General features: G+C 44.3%; 2 protein-coding genes and 1 long non-coding RNA gene across 4 annotated transcripts; all 3 read right to left on the bottom strand.

Moving 5' to 3' along the window:
* Window positions 1–4,387: 4,387 nt before the first annotated feature.
* Window positions 4,388–11,776, bottom strand: LOC127306021 (probable cyclic nucleotide-gated ion channel 20, chloroplastic). Its single transcript, XM_051336624.2, has 13 exons — window positions 11,605–11,776; window positions 10,540–10,995; window positions 10,064–10,249; window positions 9,268–9,366; window positions 8,767–8,904; window positions 7,827–8,078; window positions 7,145–7,411; window positions 6,805–6,950; window positions 6,450–6,527; window positions 5,800–5,929; window positions 5,292–5,538; window positions 5,036–5,198; window positions 4,388–4,744 (listed from the first exon to the last, which is right to left on the bottom strand). Exons 2-13 carry the CDS (start codon window positions 10,984–10,986, stop codon window positions 4,588–4,590), a joined length of 2,310 nt encoding a protein of 769 aa, XP_051192584.1. The 5' UTR covers window positions 10,987–10,995; window positions 11,605–11,776; the 3' UTR covers window positions 4,388–4,587.
* Window positions 11,777–13,515: 1,739 nt separating this feature from the next.
* Window positions 13,516–18,126, bottom strand: LOC127306020 (uncharacterized). 2 transcript variants are annotated; one of them, XR_007854320.1, is made up of 3 exons: window positions 16,472–18,126; window positions 14,846–16,169; window positions 13,516–14,747 (listed from the first exon to the last, which is right to left on the bottom strand). It is a non-coding gene; the product is annotated as an uncharacterized lncRNA (long non-coding RNA). The 2 variants fall into 2 exon arrangements; XR_007854319.1 differs by having other exon boundaries at window positions 14,846–18,126.
* A 291-nt stretch (window positions 18,127–18,417) lies between these two features.
* On the bottom strand, window positions 18,418–21,239 carry LOC139832643 (uncharacterized). Its single transcript, XM_071822449.1, has 8 exons — window positions 21,200–21,239; window positions 20,771–21,090; window positions 20,049–20,182; window positions 19,867–19,963; window positions 19,557–19,716; window positions 19,261–19,439; window positions 19,068–19,185; window positions 18,418–18,962 (listed from the first exon to the last, which is right to left on the bottom strand). The coding sequence occupies exons 1-8, from the start codon at window positions 21,237–21,239 to the stop codon at window positions 18,418–18,420; spliced, it is 1,593 nt and encodes a 530-aa protein (XP_071678550.1).
* Between the last annotated feature and the right edge of the window lie 3,725 nt (window positions 21,240–24,964).

The raw sequence follows: 24,964 nt of genomic DNA, 5'->3' as shown, positions 1-24,964 counted from the left end.
GCAGAGCAAAGAAGCGGGCAAACGTCTCACGAGTGGGACGAATGCCAATGTAGGCCTCCATGAAGGTGGCAAAGCAGGAGAGATAAAAAATGGCGTTGCCAGGGAGGTGATGAGGTTGAAGTTCATAGAAATCTAAGAACTTCTGGAAAAACGGAGAAGCAGGAAGGCCGAAGCCGCGCTCAAAGTGAGCAAGGAAAACAACGTGTTCACCGGGCTGAAGCACCGGTTCGATCTCGTCGCCAGGAAGTCGGCAGGTTACCCTTCCGGAATCCTTCGCGACCGGTAAAGCCAGTCAATCTCGTATTCAGTAACGTTGGAGCCCATCCAGGCTCCACGTGTGACAGGGGAAGGATTTACACCGGAAGCTTGGCTAGAGCTATCGGATTCTCCGTGGCTACCGGAATCGGTATCCATCGAAGCGGAATCGGCGGATCTATCGGAAGATTGCCTACGCCGGCTACCGGAAGAAGAGGCAGAGGAGGAACCAGAGGAAGATTCCTCGCTAGACATTGGTTAGGAGGCAGAAAAACAGAAATCCCACAGTTGGCCCCCGCGCGAAGATCTACGAGTAAGAGGAAAATCAAAGAAAAAGGGGAAATAAAAACACTGTCGACCCAAGATCTAGAAAACGAGCGAAGGGCAAGCAAACTGAGATTGGAACTAACCTGAAGCGGCGCGGTCGCTGGGGAAGACGTTCACCGGTGAAGCAGTGGGCCTGTGGTCGCCGAGGAACTCCGGCGACAGCGGAGCAGAGGACGGCGCGAGGAAGCGTGAATGCAGCGGTCGCAGCGGAGACGCTGCGAGGGGTTTCCGCACAGCGAAGTCCGGCGGAGGAGCGGCTCAAGTTCGCCGGGCGGCAGAGCTCGAGCGAACGGCGGCGGACGGAGAACGGCGAAGGCGCAGAGAGCGAGGAGCACTGTGCGTGAAGGGTGGAGAATGCGAGAAGAGGAAGAAGAAGGGGCGGTTCTCCTTATAAAGAAGAGAGAAGATGGGCCGAAAACCGTCGGGCCGCGGCGGTTCGCTCCGCGGGCCGCGACGGTTCGCACCACGGGCCGCCACGTGGCACGATGGTACACACAAGGAAATAGAAAGACACACGGAGGGGCACACGGATCCGAAGTGGCGACGAGGATCCGCAGCGGAGCATTTAATGTGCGCGCGAGAGTCGAAGCGAAGTGACCTCTGACACTGGCGCGCCAGTTAACAGTGCGCATGTCACTGACAGGTGCGGGGCCCGAGATATTCTCGACTTCGCCGAGGAAAGAGTAAATGCTAAAGATACCGGACAAAAAGATGCCGGAGGATACCTTGTAAAGAGAGAAAAGAAAAGTCCGGGCAAAGATGCCGGAGGATACCTTGCAAAGAGAGAAAAGAAAAGTCCGGGCAAAGATGCCGGATCCAAGCTAAGCATTGAAAGGATTAAACCGGTATCCTATAAAACAAGAGAACCTGGCATGGTCTGTTGGATAGAATCCACCAGACTATACCAGCTTCGGGGACTAATGTTGGGGGGATGACCCCCGGTATGCCAAAGGCATGCCAAACCGGATGGTTTGAGCCATCAAGATACCGGTTTAATATTCTTACCGGAGCACAAAGATAAGAGTTTGGCTAAGTGAAGCTAAGCCGGTATCCCCAGGAGGGGTATACCGGAACCGGATAAAGAAGATACCGGAAAGAAGGGCATGTCGGCAAGACTGGTCAAAGATTCTCTTCAGAGCTAGAAGACAAGGATGAGCTAAGCAAAGTAGCTTTAATCGGAGCCCTGGCGCCAAAGAGAAGGGTGACGCTGAAAGAAGCCGGAGGACGTCAGCGTCCCTGATTAAAGAAGACCCCGGCGTCATCCATGATTAAAGTAGCTTTGTAAAGTAGTTTGTCCGGTCAAAGATGCCATTAGGGTTTCTTGCACTGTAAGCCACCCTCTCCCCTATATAAGGAGAGGGGGCACAGCCTCTTACGGGCGCGTTACGATAGAGGAGATTAGACGAAGAACCTTGTATCCAAGAACCTGTAACCATGTTGAGATCAATGAAGCTAGCGGTCCAGAGTTTTTCCTCTTGTCTCTCTTCTTGCATGCCGACCTTTGGTTGTGTTCTTGAGGAAAGCATCCGGAAGTTCATCCCATCTAGTCGCAAACCCTCCCCCGAATCCTCTAGCGCCCATTCGGCCCCAACTTAAGCCATCCCATGGCATCTGCTCGTTCGCCACGACGACATCTATGCATTATGAATGGTCTTATACAACCCAATTAGTTGTACCAACGTGAATCTGAGAGTAGAGTAGAGCAGAGGAGTTTCCCCTCACCTCCGTCATGGCGGACGATGAACACGGCCGAAAACCGCCGCAGATGTGCGCAGGCTCCGCCGCGGCTGGAAAAGCGGACCCTGGTCTGGCGCCGGAGACCGAAGGGAGATGCACGCTGCCAGATCTGGGTCGCTGCCGCCGCCGGTGCGAAAATTGGGCAAGGGAAAATTTGGGGGGGGGGGGGGGCTAATGGAGAGGGTAACCAAAGAGGGAGGTTACCCCTACTTTTGCCGCACAACGCCGCTGGGATTTTGGCTTCTCCCGCCATGCAGAGGCAGAGCGTCCGCGCGAACGGGCGTTGTCGATTTTCGTTTCGCCAAGACCTGGCCCTGGAGAAACTGTCAAACTGGACGTTCCTCCGGGAAGTGTCTTAGATGTGTTTTAAGACCCGTGCTATGCAAGAACGCGACTGAGCACAAAAACCAAACGGCCCGAAAAATGCTGGGCTGATGCGAGCCAAGGAGTGACCAAGCTACCAAACGCGTCCTATGCGTGGAGTCACTGGGCCTAATCCAGACGCATTTTTCAACCATGTGAACGCAGACTGTTCGCGTTGGCCCCGTTGAAGATGCCCTCACGTCATAGTTTTTTCTTTTAGGAAACTCGCGTGACGCGATGATGATACTCGGCGTAGTTGTTTTGACAAATTGCAAGCAGAACAGGGAGAAGAAAAATCAGACCTGAGCCGTGGCCGGATGAACCACAAAAATTCCCCACATTGGCCGTGGGACCTGAGCTGAGCTGAGCAGGCCAGACCAGCCATGGAGTCTCTTCTCCGATTCGCCCCCACGCCCACCTCGTCTCCCTTCTTCTCCCCGTCCCCCCTCCGCCTCCGCCTCCGCTCCTCCCTCCACCTCCCCCCTCGTCCCCGCCACGCCCACCTCCGGCTCTGCTCCACCCCCGGCGGCGACTCCAACGCAGCCCAAGACAGCAAGACCAACGCCATCAAGAACGACGACGACCTCTGGACGGTGGCCGGGAAGGTGCTCCACGCCTACCGGACCAGCGACGACGACCTCCGGACCTTCCTCCAGAACCTCATCGACGCGGGGCTCGCCGACGAGTCGGACCTCTTCGGCAAGGACGACGACGACCTCCTCCGGGCCTTCCTCGACGCCGACCTCACCGCCGACCTCGGCGCGCTCTGGAAGCTGCCGGCGCTCGCGGCCTTCTCCTTCGCGGCCGTGCCGGCGCTGCTCGGCTACCTCGGCGACGCCGCGGGCGTGGAGCGCGTCCCCGCCTGGATGCCCCTCGCCTACTCCCTCGCCGCCTTCATCCTCGGCTCGCTCTTCGTAGCCGACGCGTCCGTCGGCGACGAGGAGCTGGAGGACAGGCTGGGCGACCGCGCCGGCGGCGGCGACCTCGCGTTCCTCGACTCGGAGGAGGTGCTGGAGCGGATGACGTGGCGGGTGCCGGCGGCCGCGCTCGCCTTCACCGCGGCGGGCGAGGCGGCGCTGCGGGCCGCCGGGGAGGCCACCGGGGTCCACGACCTGCAGCCGCCGGTCTGGGTCGCGTTCCTGCTCTTCGGCCTCCTCTTCGGCGTGCCCTACGGGGTGCTCTCCGCCAGCTTCGACCCGGCCGTGCAGGGCTCCTGGCTCGGCTGGGACGAGTTCGTCACCAACATCCGCGACGCCGCGCTCCGCGCCGACGACCGTGACCGCCGCCGCAACCGCAAGTAGATACAATGGCCGGTGGACGCTGTGGTTCTTCCCAACTCCGACGAACTAGTAGTAGCGTTTAGTGCTGCCTGTAAAAAAATTGTATGTACATGTCTATTTTGATTTCGTCATTGCAGCAAAGGGTTCACAGAGAACTGGTAAATTATACTAGTGCAACGTTTGCAAACTTTTGTGATCAAGATACGAAACGACTATCAACTAAAGCAAAGTTGGGCATGGTACCAATTATAGATATCCTCTTCTCTATGTATATGTTCCGCCTTTTATTGATATTGGTACAGAGTATATTGAAGCCTGCATCTTAGTTCAAGTCAATTTGGCAATTTGAACGATTTTGCAGTTATCCTAGGATTTCACAAACAAATAATTTCATGCTAAATAAAGCCACGCATAGAGAAACTGGATAGCCCAAAAAAAAAATGATTTCTCACTATATACAGCGGATCAGTTTCACACCTCTGGAGCTACAAGATCTGAGAACTGGAAAGCCGAGAAACTTTAACAGCACAGGTTACATTCCAACAAGGAATTCAGGATTTCTAGTAGCTATAGTCTAGAACTGCAGCCGGTAGTTAGTACCTACTTAGGCAGACTATCACCCCCTCTACCCATGCTGAAAAGAATAATGAGACCATGTAGGTTTACGATCAGGTTCTTCGCTCGGCCTTGATCTTTCTGCTCGCTTTAGTCGCCTCTTACGATACCTCCATGCAACCTGGATGCGCGCTGCAGCAATGGTCCTCCAGTAGGGCGATTCATACCTGTTGTTGAAACATTGAGGTTCGAGCATCAGTCAACAACAGAGTAATACATAGGAGTTCAGAAAATTCATACTTAAGAGTACCATAGTAGAATATGGCTGGCAATTTTTATCAAATCGATAAAATGGCAAACTAATTAGGTCACTCATATTTTCTCAGCAATATAGTTACTCAAAACAACAACCTCAACATCTTCAGCATCCAAAAAAATTCAAGTAGAACTCAACTTTTATCCTAGAAAGCAGGAATGTGACAATCATACAATAGCTAATGAGACAAGCAAATGGCTACCTGATCGCTCCCTGCACTCGTGGATTGCGCAAGAACCGAGCAAACTGGGAAGTGACTTGTTCGAGGTCACTTGCTCGAAGTACAAAAGCTTCAACGTTTGTTAAACATGTCACAGTACGAATAGCAACCAAGCGCATACCATGGAATCTGCTTTTCCCACCATCTGAAACAGTCACAGCCCATGTATGGTTACAATTGTGAACTACTATATAATATAAATACAGCCATAGAGGAATGCAGCCAAGAAATTGTAGACCTTTATTTGCTGAAGAGTGTTCCAAGTACCATGTGAGGAGCTCCTCTCCACATACATCTCCATCATGTAATGGAGCCCTGCTACCATCTGCGCTGATGCTTTCTAACTTACCTCTCACTATGAAAACCATTTTGTCAACAGGGCCACCTTGATAAAGGATGTCACTCCCACTGATATATAAGTTTTGTCTTAATTTGTCACAGATAGCATCCAAGATTGGCCAATCCATCAAGGTGAACAATCGAACCTGCAAAATAATCACACTCAGGGATTCTTTACGAGGTGAGAGGGAGGTCATTATCAGGCAGGCATAGATACTAAGGTGAACATACAACCTGAACAGATTCAGATTAACTACATACCTCTTATTTCTAGGGAAAAATATAAGGTCTAATTCACATGGGGATCACCCATTTAGAGGACATCTCAAGATTTTATCTCAATTTTATTTAATATTTCCATGTTTTGTTCATCAAATGTAAATAATGGCAGCGAAGTTACAATGAACCTTATTAAGGAATCTAAAGAAGTGTCGCCGTATGTCCCTTTGGATATCTTCTGGTAAATTACTTAAAAGCTCCTCTTCGTTTACTCCTTGAGTAGCTGCCCAGGTGAACCTTTCTGCATGTCTAACCCTCCTGTACATTCAGATAACTTCAAAGGTTACTATCTTTGAAGTGTAGAAGCAAAACACCTAGTGATTATAACATGAAAAAGAAATTCCAAACCACATATCAGGTTCTCATGGACATTGTCATTAGATGGCACATGTCCTGCGTATGGAGGTTAACTACTTACATGCCAACTTGGAACGTGTACCAAATCATTGTTCCGTTTCTGTTAAATCTTGTTCGTAAAATACAATAGACATTACTTGTTCCCACAGAACAAAATAAATGGCATTTCATAAAGTTTAAAGATAAGAGACATGAAAAATTGACAAGAGCAGTATTTGGGAAGTCACTATTTCTATTCAAACAGCAGAAACACAAATGTAAGAGAAAACAAGTTCATGCTGCATGAAAAACAAAATAAGCAGAATAGAAACATGTACAAATATATATAACAAAATATCAAAGGGCCGTTGTCTGTGTTACAAGTGTAAAAGACCATGGCGTATGTAAATAATAATATTTGTTTAATTATTGCTAAGAAAACCTTCTCAATTCTTCAGGCAATCGTCTATGGCTCATCCACTTCTCAACATCACGCCGTCGAAGTTGCATTTCCAGTTTCCTACAAAAAGGCAAGAGGACTTCATACAACAAGATCCAATATTACTACAAATAGTTGATTCCACTGCTCAATATGAAGGTTTCCATGGAAATGCAGGGTGAGTTCATTGACAAAAAGATGGATACTATTGCATGAGGCTTCCATGGAAAGGCATGGTGCCATGGCGCACAGTAATGAAATAATTAGCATGAGGTTTCCATGGAAAGGCAGGGTGAGTTCATTGACAAAAAGATGGATACTATTACATGATAAATAAGCCCATGATATAGCCACATACCGACTTCCAAGAGCCTGGAGAAAATTTTGCATGTTTCCGATAAGTAGTGCAAAAAGCAGCAGTCCCAAACCAACAATAGCCATAGTGAAGAGAACTTCTCCTTCGAAGTAACTTGGGACAAGATTTCCAGCTAAAGTGCTTATTTGCTGAAATTAAACCATTTACATAGAAACATAAAATTTGGTCAGGGATAGATGGTTTAAAATGCTTAGGACGGAGATAAGATAAGGTAAAAACATTCAGAAGAGTATTGTGGAACAGTGTGTTAACCATACATGTCAAATGTACAAATGGGAAACCTAATTGAAATGGAAGAACACGAGCAAGAGAAGTCAAATACCTGAAACCCCCAAAATAATGAATATATATAACGTGTAATAGCACTGCGTTTTGTAGCCAGCAGAACAGCTTCCTGATAAATGCCATACTTGAAAGTACCACCATCTCCAGTATTGAAACAAGATGTTGAGGCAGAATCATTATACCACTGCTGCCAATTTAACCCAGTTTGCCCCACAGTATCAAAGTCGCGTCCGCAGTCTCGAAAAACCTCACAGGATGGAATTTTGGATGCGGAACAGGCATTTTGTAGGCATTGGTTAACCCTCTGTGACAAAATATGACCAGAAGAAAAATAATATTAACATATCTCTACTGGTCTTTATTAACGGCAACATCTGCTACATATTAATTGTGCAACTCTATTAACTTATGATAAGGATAACTACTGAAGTTGATACAACTCTGCACATAGTAGACATCAAATTGAGAAGGGTATATGGTAGTTTCTATCTCATTTTTTTCATATTAAAATGCAGAGCATATACAACTGAATGCAACTGGATGTGACTTCTGGACCATTCTTTATTACAATGAAAACATCTAATAGGGCATATTTCCAACCTAGTAAAATACAAGTGAATAAGTCAATTGTTACGATTATCTAAATTTGAACATATGCTTTTGCAAATACATGCCATAAATGTGCGTGCAAATTGCAATGAAAATGAGAATGAACTAACCTGTAATCCGAAAAGGTACCAACATGAACCAACAACATGTCCCGACATAACAAACATTAGAAGGTTGATCACAAAATTAGCCCATGCTGACTCAAATATGAATCCAGTGGCAGACTGATTGCCACCGAGCAATGGTACAAATCTGATGATGCGGGGGATATACTGAAGAAGAACAGTGACACGCAAATAATTCTTGGCGATGTCTGCTGTTGATAACCCAACATATCTAGGAATGACTACCAATATCATCACCTTTAACAAATAATGAAGAATTTTTTTTAGCACAAATCATGAAGATAGCAAGATCGTTCACAAATACTCAAAACTGTTTAAATGATTGTCTATGGGCAATGAACTTGGAAAGGAGATCAAGCCAGTTTAGACAAGCAACTGGAACACTAATCAGATGAGAAGCATCCGTAGACGTATAATCAGATCTAATGCTTCAAAGGAATTTGCATGCATGCAAATATATCAGGAACCAGCAAGTTATTATCAGCTTAGCTCCAATGCGTTGATCCTGTGTCAGCATGGAATTTATTGTGCTTTCTTATAGTCACTAAACTATGCCCTAAATAATTGGTTACAGGTCAACATTTCAGGAATGCAGCATAATAGTGTCATGTCAAAATGTCTATTTAAAAAAAAAATGGCTCGCCTACTCCCTAACTAACATACACAACCAAAGTAAGTCAAAATGTTTAATAAGTCTATTTTCAAATTGTGTCTGAGAACAAAATATTTTGGCACACACAACTAACATGCACACCCGAAGTCAAAATGCTCAATGTGTTTTGGCACACATAACTGACATGTATGTTCAATGTGTTTGTAAAACAAAATGTTTTGGCGCACATAACAATAGTCTTTGCTAGGAGTGACATGAGGAAGCTCGATGTATAAAACTACTGGTACAGATGTAGATAGACAAGGCACTTACCTGAGGAAGTGGAAGCACGACGAAGAAATCAAGTAAAAAATGTCCCCGGAGATAATGAACAGCAATTTTCTTTGGCTCATCAACTAAATCTCCAGCTCCCACGACTCTCGACTCTGGAGCCACATAAGCCAGTCTGAACTGAAAGAGAAGTTCATCTTTATGTTTATAATTATCACCTTTTACAAGACCAAAGTAACAAATAAGGTGGTCTATTTTTTAACTTGACAAGATATTTCTTTCATGGAAGAACTAAGTGCTCAACTATTGTCTCCAAAATTTAATATACACTAGTAGCATGCCAAACCAATTAACAAGCTGATAAAAAATATTCAATCAAATTAGTACAATCAACAAAGCGTTAAGGTTGATAGTACACTCAGTATGGATACCAAGTTAATAATGTCATTCACATCATTTCATTTTGTACCTATTTGATTCATGGTTCATAAAATGTGAAGCTTTGTCTAGAATATAAAATATCACAACTAATTAGTCACTTACCTGAAGAAGCATGTGCAGAAAATAAATAGCATCAGAAACACTTCTCACAACAGCAAGCCCTGTAGCAAACTTCCAGTTCAACACTATGCATTTGTTATCCTGCATTAAGCAAATTCAAAATGATAAGTGATGTTTGCTTTGATCAGAGTTACTGCACGACCATCTAGTATTAACTGATACCACCACGTATTACAAATTCCTACAATAACAGGATTATTGTCTCTATAATATCACTTATGAGGGTGAGTGTGTCCCAAAAATGTCATAAACCTTATTGCTCCTACCTCTATCACCCCAATAGATGTCAACTCTTAATGTGTCTATAATATAACTTCTGAGGGTGAGTACCTCCCAGAAAATGTAATAAACCTTATTGCTCCTACCTCTATCACCACAGTAGATATCAACCCATGGAGGCGAAAGTATGGTGTGATACAAGACTGCAACAGGACATGTTTCAGCGCAAAAAAAAAAATCATTCAGCTAAAAAAAACAGGGCATGTACTCTATAAGTGTGACAACTGACAAGCTCTCCCAACATCAGTAACAAGCACCACAAATGAGGTTTAATTAAAATAAAGAGCAACGGACAGACGTAGAATAATGTTTAGCATGGAAGTAGAAAAATAATGCTCAAAGGTATGCACTGGAAAATATTACAGACGTATGATGCTTCTAAATCTATTTATCTCAAATACAGTGCTGCAGCTATTTTCTCAGAAAAAGGATGTATAGTTCAGACTTTGTCGCTGTCCAGGACAACATGTAGAAAAGAATGGAGTTTGTACACTATTACCTTCTGAACTGACAACAGGAAGAAGAACAGAGGATCGATGAAGATGGCAACCAGGCAAGATATCACAAAGAATTGGTTCCACTGTTGAACAACCTTGGCGTGAGGATTCATGATCGGGATGTACGAAAGGAAACGCTCAATGCTCTTCTTCCACCCACGTTGGTGAGCATAGAGAATATTATGGAACTTCAAAGGAGCAAAGAGAAACACATCAATACACCAGTTCAACAGCTATAAAGGTTGTAGGAACTGAATCAATCATCGTATAAAGAAAATTTAGCTAGACCAACAAGCTAATAACTATATCTCAACTGGAAATACTATGAAGGTATTTGAAATTCCAGGAAGATTACTTAATGTGAAATGAGAAGTAGGTACCAGTGATAGGTTGTGTTTTACTAAAGGAAATTGTGGACTGATCTTCTAAACATAACTATCAAGTATGAAGCAAGTCATGTAATTCAGGACACCCTCACCTTATTGTCAAAATGATGCGGAGCTCTCTGGAAGAATCTCTTGTTCTTGCACGCCGGAGGACAGTTGACGCAGTCCGGGTTATCACACTGCCCCAAAGGCCCCGACATCATGAGATGCTCGTTCTTGGGACCATCCCCACCGTGCGACCACCTGTTCCCCCCAGCCTCCTCCGGCATGACGGCCTGCGGCTTGCTGACCGGCTTCACCTGCGGGTGCCGCGGCGGCCTGTCCGGCGTGTGCCTGCCGACAAACGGGTTGCCCGCCCCCGCCGCCGCAGCAGCCTGGGCCGGCGGCTGGCTGGACAGAGGGCCGGTGTGGGGCACGTAGGTGTCCTCCTCGTAGTCCTCGTCCCTCATCGGCATGCACATCGACGTGCTCCGGGGGAATTTTGGGAGCTCCACGTTTCGCAGCAGCATCGGGATGTCGTCTCGCTCCTGGTCGGCCATCTCTTAACTCTGCAAACAGGATTTGACTCAGTGAAACAGCTAAAATATAAATTACATCCACGAGTGAAAAAGAAACTGTAGAAAAAATTAAACGCGAAAAGAAGAGGAACTGGAAACAATTCCGTCTGTCCTGAAGATTTAACGGCCTTCGTGCACGATTCGCGCAGAACTCGCACATACCGAGATTTGACGGCTACTGAAGGGGTTACTGCAGCATCCCCATAAACCCCAGATGAGAAGAACACGGGGAAAATTAGGTGTGGAAAATAGTTTTATACACAAACCAACAACAACAAAACAGTGCCCACGGAATCGGCTCCAAGAACCCCCAAATCTCGACCTCCCTCCCCTGCAGCTGATACATGGAAGGAAGACGCTGAAAAGGGGGCAGGAAATCCGTCGGGGAATCGTATCCCGGGACGCAAATGCTACGGAACATTCCAAAAATAACCCCTTTCACCCCTAACCCCAGGCGCCGCCGCCGCATTGCGAATCCCCGGAGAACGCCAGAAATCACTCGAAACTTAACCCCCAACAAAAAGAAAAACGCCCTAGAATCCTGAACTCATCATCTTGTAACAAGAAAAACGCAGAGGAAAAGGGGGCGAGGAAACGCACCGACCCGGCGAGCAGTTCCCGGCCAGCGGCGGAGGCGGCCGGTGGGGGGAGTGGCAATCTGCTTCCACTGCCCAGCTCCGGATTTCGGACCGCGAAGGAAGAGAGCGAGCGAGGATTTGTGCTTTTCTCCTGGTTTTTCAGCCGTTTTTTATTTGGCTTCGCCGCTAAGCAGGGCGTAGCGACTGCGAGAGGAGTCAACAGACGTCTCAAGTCTCAACCCGGAGTGAGGGTTTTGCAGCCGTACTTATCTCGCTGACAGGGTGGGCACCGTGAAGCGCGTGGGGAGGTGGAGCCGCGAGTTCAGTCTCAGAACGTAGGGTGTGGGGCGGTGCGAGCGAGCGTCACGCGCCGCACAGGGGCTCGCTACCGCGGCGCCACCTGGGGATGGGCCCATGGAGGCGTGCTATTCTGGTCTTCTCGGGAGCAGCAAAAAAAAAACGCTGGCGGCGACGACGGCGACGGGAATTTCGTGCCGTGATCTACACGTGCCACCCGGCATATTTATTCGCAACCTGATTTTGCGGCCGGGAGACGGCATATTTGCTCCTTTCACAGTTCATCATCGTCAAGGATCGCTACTTTTCTTTCTGACTAGTACAAGTGCCCGTGCGTTGCCACGGGTACACAAATTTTATTTCTCAATGCACGTATATAATTCACAACTCACTATGAAAATTTAAAACGTAGTGAATCGACGAAAAGGATAGGCCATATTTTTCGTCATAACATGTCAATACAATGCATGCAAAAGTTCACGTGTCTGAAAAAAGCAACAATATATTCCACAATTAATAAAACAAGGAGAAGGTGAGTTCATTTTTGACCGTCACAAAGTGAGTTCATTTTGACGAGCGCCACAAACATGATAGCTTAGTTTTCGAATACCCCAATCTCTCTTCCTAACCCCTCCAAGGACCAACAAGTGTGTACCTTTACATTATTCATCCCCTCCCTCACTCCCTCGCTCTCCCTCGCTTTCCCTCCCTCCCTTTCTCTCTCTCTCTCTCTCAACAAGTGTGTACTTTTACATTATTCAGCCCCTCCCCCTCCCTCCCTCCCTCCCTCCCTCCCTCCCTCTCTCTCGCCAACACATATGCACGAACACATGCCCACTTACCTTTGTCCGCGTCGTCATGCACGAACGCATGCTCTCTTGAAAGGCAACCATTCCCGCCCTCTTCGTCCGCATCAGTTTCCTCCGGCGGGCGGTTGAAGGTGAACATCAACCTCCAAGCTTCTATGCCAAGACGAAGGCCCTCTAGCAACATCGTAGTTGGCTCTTCGTGCTACGCCCAAGTGGTTATGTCCTTTGCTGCGTGGTTCTTGACTATGCTGTGATGAATCGATGCGGTGGCAATGAAGCTGGACCTGATGGCGTTTCTTCTATAATATTTTGGGTTCTTTGTGCAAAATGTTTGGACCTGATTGTAATTTCATTTATATTTTAGTCCTCTATGTACTTGTGCCACCGCTAAATGAATAGCTTCTAGGCCCCCTCTAGGACCGTACCTTGTTCAAAAAAAAAGTTTATACTTCTACAGTGTGCAATTTATCACATCCATCAAGTTGGCTATCTGTGCATAAGACAATTAGGACTTCCCATCATGTTAGCTATCTTTGCATAAGACAGTTGGCGACACTTTCATTTTATAAAAAGTAAACCAGATAAGATATACAAATAAAATGAGTCCTCCCTTCACTCTTAGCTAGTAGGGGAGCTTAGGTTTAACAAATAAAAACATGTCCCATGAAAATCTCTCCTACAAATGTGAGTAGCACAAGTAATATTCTCTAATAAATCATATGCGGACAATCTAGTTAAATTTGTCACACTAAATGGCAAAAATTACAACAATAGGCACGGCAATTGGACAACACACATGTCGTTCGAATTCAGATCTTACCAGGACATGAGTACTCCAAATATGCTCACTCAATTATGAAATATCTTTACAAGTCAGCTTGAATATCACCAATTACCTAATAAATACTTTTTCACAATAATTAATATCCATAGTAAGGTATGTCTTTCCGTCCTACTGCCTCTACTACACTGCCCACTGCATTATCGACGGTGCAAACAGTAGATGATAATGTTGTACTCAAGATCGTTGTGCTTCTCCTTCTCTAGTCCTTTTCATTTAATTTGGTGAACACATATTCAGAAGAAATAAGTAATTAAGGTCAGAAAGGAATTTGAACCAAAAAAATAGAAAATAAATATTGAGTCTCTGTAGATATATCATTGCTAAACACTAACTACATCTTCCAGACCTGACATGTGAATTACTCAACAGAAGGGAATATATATCAACAATTGAACATTGTGTTTTGCTCCCAAATGGATGAGCTAACAATAGTTTTCCCAACAATTTTCAGAAACATGTATGTAATTATTTCATTCTAATAATGCATATAACCATAAAGTTCAAGTAGGTCCGGTTGTTTCTTTCTGCTACTAAATCAAAACGACATATGATTACTTGACAAATAAATTCTATAAACATACCTTATTGCCATCCTTTCTAGACGCTGAATTCGCAATTAAAAACTTCTGACACGCTTCTTGACTATTCAATGTCCAAGTCTTATGCGTAGACACCACTGATAACTATATGTTTACATGCATAGAGCTCACCATTGTAATTTCATATATCATTGTTTGCTCTGCTTCTAAAATCATCTGATTAATAGCGGAAATGGGAAACTACCAACATTTAACAAATGAATGTACAACAAGGCATAGATGTGCAGCCATTACATACCAGCAAGTTTCAGTCAATGGGAGCGTGTAGGTTCAGATATTTGAAGATAGTTGTAACTGAATAAACATGGACCACTCACTGTGAATTTAGTAATCCATGGATGATGAATATTGTGAAACTGTATCACTTACTGTGCAGTACTGATTCACATTTTACTCAGTCGGTTGTGAATTTCGATATTGGTGTGAAAAGTGATCTTATCTGAACCTGCTGGCGAGCTCTGCGGCGGCTGCGGCACGGCAAGCCTGCGGCTTGGGTATTGCGGCGGAAGCCTGGCGGCAAGGCCAAGCTTCTGGATAATGAGCGGGAATGAACTTGGATTACCAGTACCATGGTCTTGGTGCAGATGTGCTCCTCGATCTTCTTGTAGGCGCAAACCTGAAATCCACACAAATCAATCAGCTAGTTCAGGGACTACAGATTAGCTAGTTCAAAGCAGAATAGGACGCGTCTTCATGGCATGACGCTGTACTGACCTGAGGAGAGTGTCGAGGAAGCGCTAGTGCTCCTCCGGGCACCATGTCTCCTTCGGCTTAGGAAGCTTTCCTCACCTTGCCTCTGTCCGCCCCTCTCTTGCTGCCAGACCTACTTCACGTTCCTACATGTAAGGATCTCAAAGATGTAGGGGTCCTGAAGAAGACAATATGTGGTACTAACTCAACCCCAGATTCCACAATGTTCTAGCACATCAAAGAGTCCAACCAGGAGCAAAGTAAAGCAAACAAAAAAAGTAAGGTGCGTATCTTTTGAATCCGAAAAAAAAGTGGTCAGCTAAGCATTAATCATGTCTCACGAAAAAAGAAAAGATCAATGATGTATGAACCAAACACTTACATCTCGACAAATAAGTTACAAAAGGAAAGGATCATGTCTCAGGAAACATACACCTAAACTTTGCAACTGCACTATGTCAATAGTGGATCATCACCACTCATGATCCAGTGATACCAAAAAGGCAAAAACTATATCATAATCATCATCATTGGCAGCTTCGGGAGATGCTAGCATAAGTCTATATTAAACCTGTACAATGATACATAGAGCATCGGAAAATTATACTCAGATCACATCGTCTCACTCCGAGTGCCACCATATGCTCCTCACGCCATAGCTCATCAGAACAGCTTCGCACTCAACATCAGATTTGGACGAGCGCACCGGCAACTGGACAAGAGGGAGGAACTCAGAAGCATCTGTACTTGCAGGAAAATATATCTTCAAGTGCTTGTTTGAGCTAAATCAAAAATTTCAATGAATTATTCTAAACAAGAAATTGGTAAACTATACTTCAAGCTAAACTTTTGAGTGCATTTCTTGGATATGACGCACACAATAGACATAAATCATCACTTGCACACATGTATTCATTTTTTAACTCCCTTTGGAATAATTTCCATTCTACAGAAAGTTAACTACAATTGCGGGTTTAGGATTTGTCCAATGAACAATGCAAACTTGCACTTTGGAAAAGGAACCGGACTTCCATGCACATAACTGTTGGTAATAAAACTACGTCAGCGATTTTATGTGGTATTGCAGAACATGAGAGTACAAAAATAAGAAGTGATTGTATCATTTATAGGATTCCTAACCTGGACAGGAATTGGTTGACAACATGCTTCCCCAATCTCCTCCCTTGAGACGCAATTTCCACAAATTTAAGAGAAATCGTGTGGAACTCGTTTACCCCTGGCATGGCGACGTCGGCGACGGCGTCTGCATTGGGTTGCGTGCATGGGACAAATTGCTTGGAACTGCCACAAAGTACTTCAGTTGGAGGGCATTCCAGCAGGGCTTGTTCTGAAAATACAGGAGGGGAGACTAAACATCAGAGACATGCTTTAAATCAAGTAACTGAATAGACATCTGAGTACAAAGCTGTATAGATAACATGTATGCCACATATACAGAATATTTCAGGTAGACAACAAACATTCTTTACCTTTGTTCTAATCATCCCCCATGATAAAAATCAAATATTGGAATAGACATCTGAGTACAAATCTGTGTCTCATTTGTTTAAGTTACTTAATTAGACCTCCTTGGTTATTTTTACATTCGAACGATTGTAACTGTCAGCTAAATAAAAGCAGGCATCTTACCATGTGCAGAATTTTCAGAACCAAAGGCCATAGATCCTGTATCATTTGAAAGCTGATATTAATTAGTTACATCAGCTCCAAGCGACGCAGACTGAGCCTTTCTACAGACAAATACTCTTCCCAAACCATGGCAGCAGCAAATAGAGTTTGTTTTTGGTCGCATTAAGTGACGATTGGGGCTGCATAAAAAAATGGCCAGCACACGACAGCTCGCTAATCAACATTCATTATCGCTTTGAGCAGTCTCCACGAAAAAGCAAAATAGTAGTAATTGTTGTGAGAGTAGACGAGGAACTGATGTGACCGTACGCATCTGCCAAGAACTTGGGCAGCTTGAGACATCTGCTGAAGCCATCCGGTGTTTGAATCGTCAACTCTAACCAGATTTGTCCACAAGACCTCCTGCTTCCATATAAGTGAACATAATCACTTCACATCTTTGATGAAGAAGTTTGGAGATCTTACAAATAAAGTGATGTTCTTCAGTGGCAATGACATAGACTGCAGTGATGTTCTAAGAAAATAAAATGAAATCAAGCATGGACATGTTGCTATTCACATCACTGTTTCTGCAAGACTGTACTGAACATATGAACATGTCATGGTATCAAAATAAGTGAAGAAAGGTTATCTGCAAATCAAATCAATCTCAAAAACAGATTCTTGCTTAAAACGATACCATAACACAAAATGTAGCGGCATATGATGCAAATCATATGAGGTAAATGGATTAGGAGTGAAAGAAAAACTACAGATATGTAAACACAAGCATACTTTTCAGATCTGATCACCATGCGTTTCCATATGATGCAACTCTATCATGTAAAATATTGCATCATCGAGATAGGGTTCCAAGGGATTAAGTTATACAGAGTATTTTTTCGAGATTGTGGGAGTATCGGACCTGAAAGTTTGAGGGGCAAGAATTGTTTTCCTAGTGGAGCGCCATATCCATCCATGATCGTAGGCGTCAGCCACAGGTGGCGAGTAGATGGATCAAATCTGTTCGATTTAGTCGATGCTGCTGGATCCTCCTGCCTAGTATCGGCCAAGAGATGCTTCGGCTTGGGTGGTGACTCCTAATATCTGACTTCAAGGAGGACGGCGGAGTTGTGCTTCGGGGATCAGCCTCGGGAGGAGGGTGGACCTAGAGATGGTGGGCGGCAGGACTGGGGCAAGATGGAGAGCGAGTTGGATCTCGAGATGGAGGAGCGGCTGGGCCAGGGGGCGAGATAGAGGCGGGGTGGACCTCGAGATGGAGCGGCCGACGGCTGGGGTGGGGACAGAGCGTCGTCTTGGAGGCCATCAAGCGAGCGCTGAAGATGCAGAACCCACAGAGGAGGAATCGACAAGAGGAGACACCACGGCGTCCATCGATCCACTCGAGGACGACGCGCTCCGGGGCGTCGACGGCGTCGCGTCGCGAATGAGGCAGGCGATGTTCCCAAAGATGGGGAACAGCATGCGGCGGCGTAGGAGGCGAGGGAAAGGAGGCTTGGCGAAAGGGCAGACGAGGACGAGGATTCTTGGCGTGTGGGCTGTGATGTGATGATCATGCGGAGCAGCGCGGCCCATGTTGATTCCTGGCCCAGGCGGGTGGGCGAAGAAGGGACGACCAAACTGGGGAGGAGGGGGAACACATTCGTTCTTTTTAAGTAGTATAATAAAGATGGTCTGGTTGATGACCAAATCGTCGATTCTCAAAGTTCCAGAGGTTCACATTACAATAATAATAACACACTCTCTCCAGTGGCGAAGGACGAAAAAAAATTGAGGTCGGGCGAACTTTATAACAAAAAAAAATTGACACAAAAAAATAAAATGGTCTTGACACAATAATATTGTATATGATATTAAGCATAGTCAATGGTACTGGTACTCTGGTAGTATGGTAATAGAAACATATTGAAATATAAGTATAACCTATGAACATACCGTATGAAGCTTTAATGTCGTCTAGAAGTTCCAGGCAATGGCAAAGCTCTATCTTCGCTTTGAAAATCTTTTTTAATTTCACCAAGATCAAGACTTTTAAATATCCCTCGCTCGATGTAGCACACCATCAAATCATTAAGCCAACCATCGGACATCTTGTTGCGCAACTCCGTCTTGATAATCTTCGTAGCTGAGAATGCCCTTTCAACTGTTGCTGTCCCAACCGGTAAAAGCATTGCCAACTCAATAAGACGGTAAACTGTAGGGAACATGATATGCCTTTCAAGTTCAACCATCTTTTTAGCTAGGCTTGCAATATCAAAACAAACTCTGAAATCTTCAACTCTCTTCATATGAACAAGAAATAACTGAAGGGAATCTTGTATATGATCTCGCTCATAATCAGAGAAATCCTCATGATAAATCTCTGTGAGCCGAGCAAGTTTAATCACATCGAACCTAGCAAATGAGTCTCTTGGATCAAGACAAGAGAAGTTATGAATAACCTCTGAAGATGCCTCATTAAAGCGATGATCAAACTCCGTGATAATAGAGTCTATGGCAACATAGAAGGTGTCAACACGATAAAAATGATCAGTGGTGAGTGCGTCTCTTCCCCCTTTTCTTGTTTTACCCCATTTTGTTACCATAGTATCCATACTTGGGATTATGATCTCATTTTCAATGCAAAATGATTTGACTTCTTCCAAGAGTGAATCCCAACCATGATTTCTCCAATTAACCAACCGTGTTCTCACATCCGTAACCAAAGATATGGCCTGAAATGATACAAATAGAAGTTTAGATCAACAAAATATACATAGAAAAAGTAACCATTAAACGTTATCACATACCTGAATAATATTCTGATCCTTCTTTTGCAATAGAAGAGATACATCATTTGTCATACGAAGCAGTCTTAACATCATCTTCATGTGGAACACAAAACTAAAAGTCTCCATTTTATGAACATAACCTCCTGCCTTAGTTGGATTACGAGAATCATACTCAACAATGCTCAAAATTTCTATCGCTGCATCCCACATTGATTCAATAGGACATAAGGTTGTGTAGTGAGAACCCCACCTTGTATCTCCAGGTCGGCACAAAGATGTTTCTTGATTTTTCCCTCTTCCCGTGGGCATTTCACCTTTGTTGATCTTAGATAGAAGATTCTCTTTGTGCTTATCAAGCAATATATCCTTCCTCCTGCAAGATGAACTAGAGAGACTGGCAATCTCTTTCACATCGTCAAAGAAATCCTCAAGACCTTTGCAACACCTCGATAAAGCAACAACAATCAGCTGCAACTGGTGAGCAAAGCAATGAACATAAAAAGCATTTGGGTTCTCATCACGGATTAATTTCTGAAGGCCATTAAATTCTCCCCTCATATTAGATGCTCCATCATACCCTTGCCCTCGTAGTCTTGCAATAAGTAGACCGTGTTTAGAGAAAACCTCCAAAAGTGCCGTCTTTAAAGCTGGAGATGTTGTGTTTGGGACATGCTGAATACCCAAAAATCTTTCAATAATATCTCCAGTCTTGTTCACATACCTGCAATAAAATGATAAAAATATGTTGAATAACAGTACATAGAAAAGAAGTAAAGACAAAATACTTAACACACTTTGACACTTACCTCACAACCACGGCCATTTGTTCTTTCACAGATATATCACGGGATTCATCTATAAGAACAGAGAAAAGACAACCATCCATCTCTTCTTTGATGGATTTGGTGACTGCCTGCGCACAATGTCTGGCAAGTGCTTTCTGAATAGTTGAGGAAGTCATTTTGGCATTTTTAGGACATAGCTCTTCAAATGCAAGCTTCACTTCCCTATTTCTTTCTTTATACCAATCAAGCATCTCCAAGAAATTGCCTTTGTTTAAAGAAGAAGCTGATTCATCATGTCCACGGAATGGTTCACCTTGCAATGCTAGATAACTTACAATGCCCAAAGAAGTATCAACACGAGTTTCATACTTTACTAGTGCATCAGTTGTATAAGTTGTAACTTTGCTTTTCACACTTGCCTTCTGATTCTTAAAATCATCACATGCTGCCCTTGAAATATTATGGATGCTACATGGCCCACCGACATGTTTACGGAATGCTTCCGTCGCATTTTTCCAATTATCATACCCCAACTTGTTGAAGACATCATGCCCAAAATTTTCATGTCCAACATGTTTGAAAAGATAGCAATAGAAGCAATAAGCCTTATCCTTGTCCACACTATATTCCAACCAATCATATTGCTTAAACCATTTTGGTAGAAATGATCTCTTATCTCTATTTGGGGGGAAATTATGCTGAGATGGTTGTGTTGGACCATTCTTAAGATAAGCAAATCTAACGTCTTCTCTAACATTAGGAGCAAATTCATCAACTTGAATGCGAAGTCCGGGATCAGGGTTTATATACTCTATGAAATCAGTTATACCTCCAGCTTCTAGAACCACATGCTCCGAAGTCCCCTGTCCTCCTTCCAGTTCTTGTTCTTGCTCTTGTTCTTGGTGTGCTATATCACTTTCATGGGTGCTCAGGTTAGAGCTATTTTTGGTCCCTTCTTCCACTTGCTCTTCAGCTTGATTTGGCATAACATTTGGAGTCTCCTCGTGGGTGTTTGGTTTAGATTGGCTGCTACTAGCAATGGGCACAAAATATCTCTTCAAATCTACAATTGAAATTTGAAAACATAAAATACATTAGTTTGTCCATGTTACCGAGTTCACAATTCACAAATTTAAATTTTATTCAATTGATAAAAACATCTACAATTATACCTCCCCCTTTAGCTGCAGCGTTCTTCCCTTTCCTGTTCATCTTGGTTCTTCTCGAACCTCGACCACAAAATCACAGCGATAAACTGTTCAAACTTTGAACTGCAAAAACTCGTAGAAACCTACACAAGCGCCGGGTGATCCGTATTCTGTAGCCTGCAGCAGAACAACCATAGACGGTTAGGGACGTGCGGACGGAGGCGCAATGAAAGACGTCGAGGAGGATAGAGAGTCGGAGATCCGGAGTACTGTATCCAGTATCATGCGGCGTACTCGGTACTCGTCTGATCTGGTGATCGGGTCGAAGAGACGAAGATGAAGACGCGGCGGCCGGCTGTTTCCCTGGAGGCACGCTCATGGGCGGGCCTACTTGTATTCATGGGTATGCAGGTGAATACCCAAAATATTTGTCAAAAATTTCAAATCATATGATACAGCTATCAATTATCATGACACTGTATAGAATACAGTCTACCAATCAACACCAGTAGTATGTTGGTCGGCTGGTTAGAGGTAGCTGGCTTGCATATGCACGTCCTGTGCTCGATTTCTGGCCTCCTCACCATTTTTTCTAATTTTCTTTGTATTTTTTATTTGTTTGAATACCCATTTACAAACTTCTGGGCCCGCCCATGGGCACGCTGGTTTCCTGGAGGCTGGAGCGATCTCGTTCCGTATCGACGTATCGTATATGGCCAGATGACCAGATCGCACGTCCTGGCAGCGATCGCACGTCCCGGCAGCGATCGCACGTCCGGCCCAGCTATGCAGCCCAGTTCGCGTCCGTTGAGCCCATTTCCTTTTTTTCCATTCGTTTTTCATTCAGAAACAAACACAGCTTGTACAAAACTGTTTGTATATGTATAGATGCATATATATATGCGATTTTTTGCAAAAAATCAAGGTAGGGCAGATGCCATACCTTGCCCAAAGGGGAGCTCCGCCCCTGACTCTCTCCATTCCTAAAAATGCTTCCCAACTTTATCTAGATATCAGGGTATACGGACATCTATTAGCTACAGATTCATCCATTTCTAGAAAAATGTTGCGAAGTTTTTTTTAGAAACGGAGTGAGTGTAGTATATATGAAGAGTAACTTACACATTTAGCATGTCTACTTGTAAGCATGTAAGCATGTTTAGTTTAGTAGTAGTAGGAGGTGCTGTTCTGGCTCATATGAGCAAATGCTCCCATTATAGTATAAAATAATTAAAAACTAATTTTATGTTAAAAACAATTGATATAATTTTTTTGGTGTACATCGTGACATTCTATGTTCGTACACAAGTTTTTGTGGAAAGACAACGTTTTATATGATGATGTGCGCAAAGAAGATTAGAAAATATATTATAAGTAGTCGTGTTACAACATCAAAATTTGTCTTTTTTTTACAGGAACCAAAGAAAAATATTTATTTTTTTCAAAATTTGTGTATACCAATATAAAAATGTCTAGATGTTCATGTAAAAAATTTAGTTTAGAACTTTTTAACACTTCAAAAATGTGGATTCACACGATGAAAGCAAATGCTTCTATGAGCCAAAGTGCATTTCCGAGTTTAGTAGTACTGCTTCCTTTGTTCCCATTATAAACACGGTTTCACAAGCAATAATTTGCCTGCCGAAACGTCTTATAAAAGGAAATCTGAGGTAGTAGAGTAGAGAACGTCTGTGTGTCTTCCTCTTATCTATCTACTTCGTCTGCTACTTCAATGTCAGGTTTAGCGAGGCGCCGAGGTCCTTCTTCTCTTTGTGGCGATAGTTTCTTTGACCCCAAAAAAACTAAAGGGGAACATCATCAATTTAAAGTCGAGTGGGTGACACTTTAAATTCACTTTTGTTTGATCTCCTCGCTCTCCCTCCTGTGTGGGTTCACTCCTTTGAGACTTTCCGCACATAAGAGCTCTAATGTTCAATGCAGATTGAACAAGCAACTCTAAACCTTGATGTTATATTTTCCTCTTTGTAACTGTGGCTAGTGTTGCTATTGTTTAAATTGCCATTTGGTGTGGTAGGCTTTTAAAATATCGGATGACCAGTCAAACACCTAAAAAGAAAATTTCTACCAGAAGACAATTCAACATGTTATTAGTGCATAGCCAAACGATGATGATTTTCTTCTTGGTACCATATGTCACTTATTAGTTACACGAATTTCAGTTATTAACCATTTAAAAAAAATTACAAGCATCGAAACACTAGTTTCATTTCATACTTTTAGAAGGTTGGTCACAAAAGTTTCAGTTAACCAGTGCAAAAATTTAGAGACATGCACTTGTTCGAATTCATACTTTTATAAGGGACCTGTTTGAAAAAAATGTCTTTGACACATAAGCACCAGTGCTTCTGATTTTTCAAAAAACATATTTCCACGATTCTAAAAAAATATGAAAATAAATGTGCAGATACACATGAACATTCTAAAGGTGCGGTGTTAATTTCGGATAAAAATATGTTGTATTTTAGCTATACTAAAAAGACAAATTTCTGACAAAATCATCCCTATACACATAATTTTTTTTATTTTTTGGTAGCTCAAAATACATCGTAATTTCTACTGATACTTTGCAAGTGTATTCAGAACATGTGTATGTGAAATAATATTTATGATTTTTTAAAACACAGAAGTATAATTTTTAAATATTACGAAAATCAGGAGCACCGGTGCTCGGGACCTCGGGTGCACCAAATCTTTGTCCCCTGTTTGGCCTAAGGGCATCTCTAACGGAGCGACGCAAATGGACCGCGGTCCTAAAATGCGTCAGGAACCAGGCCTAGCGGCTCGACGAATAGTGACCGGGCTGTCCACGGAGACGCAAACTTGACCCAAATATGCGTCGAGTTTGCTCTCCACGGACGCGCGAGTGTCCGCCGAATCTCACGTAGGATCCGCGCATCAATGGCTGGGACGCCGCTAACATTCCCGCTGGTTGCCATTTCCTGCCCGAAAATCAAAGTTTACCAGCGCCAACACTCCCTTCCCTTGCAATGGTCATCCTCGTCGCCGCAGCTACCGCCCCACACTCCCCCAAAGTCACCACCACATCCCTAATGGAGGTCACATCTCCGGTCGGCTCAAAGCGCGCCACCACCAGTGGCCGGGAAGTTAAGCCGAAGGTTTTAAAGAAGTCGTTGTCGAACGAGAAGAAAGGCGTCCAGGTCGCGAAGCGTCGCGACCGGCACAAGAATCTAAAGGAGAGGAATGCAGCGGCGGCGGCCGTCCAGCAGGCGCATGCCACTGTCCAAATGGCGTGGCAGATGCATGTGAAAGCCGACGTCCACGCAGGCCTCCATCCTGGCCTCCATTCAAGCCTTGCGTAGGACATGCTCTTCGTCAAGCAAGAGAGGATTGTCAGTGTCGCTCCCCGGCCTCGTTATTGAGCTTGGAAAGTTCCCAGCTTCGTCCTGAAACGCCTGCACCCTCGCAGGTCCACGCGGCGCCGCGGTTCGCCTTCAGCACCGCGCAAGTCCAGTTCAAAAAGGCCCGGTTCCCGATCTGAGCCGGACGCCGAGGAGCGGTGACTCGTGCCCGATCGCGACGCAAAAGATGCGACATGCCCTGGAGGAGAGCATGCCGGTGCCCCGCATCCTGTTTGAGGAAATGGCAGCATCTGCCCCGACGATGGACGACCCGGTACATTTGCTCTCTCGGTGTCTCGCTCTGTCGTGTGTCATTTGTCTGACGTCCGGTGATTTGTAGGCCTCTTGAACGGGACGCAATGAAGCGATATTATGGCCGTGATCTACGGTGACGGCTTTGTCGGTGAAG

Source organism: Lolium perenne, chromosome 6 (genome assembly GCF_019359855.2).
Source record: "Lolium perenne isolate Kyuss_39 chromosome 6, Kyuss_2.0, whole genome shotgun sequence".
NCBI lineage: Eukaryota > Viridiplantae > Streptophyta > Magnoliopsida > Poales > Poaceae > Lolium > Lolium perenne.
Note: the sequence above shows the minus strand (reverse complement) of the source record. Positions and strands in the feature narration are given on the sequence as shown.

What these genes read in the sequence shown, in the direction of transcription:
- LOC127306021 (XM_051336624.2), bottom strand. Translation starts at nt 10,986, where the DNA reads ATGGCCGACCAGGAGCGAGACGACATCCCGATGCTGCTGCGAAACGTG. An exon ending in CTCCAGGCTCTTGGAAGTCG is followed by an intron (nt 6,528 to 6,804) that starts GTATGTGGCTAT and finishes GCCTTTTTGTAG; the next exon opens with GAAACTGGAAATGCAACTTC. An exon ending in TTGCCTGAAGAATTGAGAAG is followed by an intron (nt 5,930 to 6,449) that starts GTTTTCTTAGCA and finishes CTGAATGTACAG; the next exon opens with GAGGGTTAGACATGCAGAAA.
- LOC139832643 (XM_071822449.1), bottom strand. Translation starts at nt 21,239, where the DNA reads ATGAACAGGAAAGGGAAGAACGCTGCAGCTAAAGGGGGAG. An exon ending in CTCCTAATGTTAGAGAAGAC is followed by an intron (nt 20,183 to 20,770) that starts GTTAGATTTGCT and finishes TCAACTATTCAG; the next exon opens with AAAGCACTTGCCAGACATTG. An exon ending in CAAATGGCCGTGGTTGTGAG is followed by an intron (nt 19,964 to 20,048) that starts GTAAGTGTCAAA and finishes ATTTTATTGCAG; the next exon opens with GTATGTGAACAAGACTGGAG.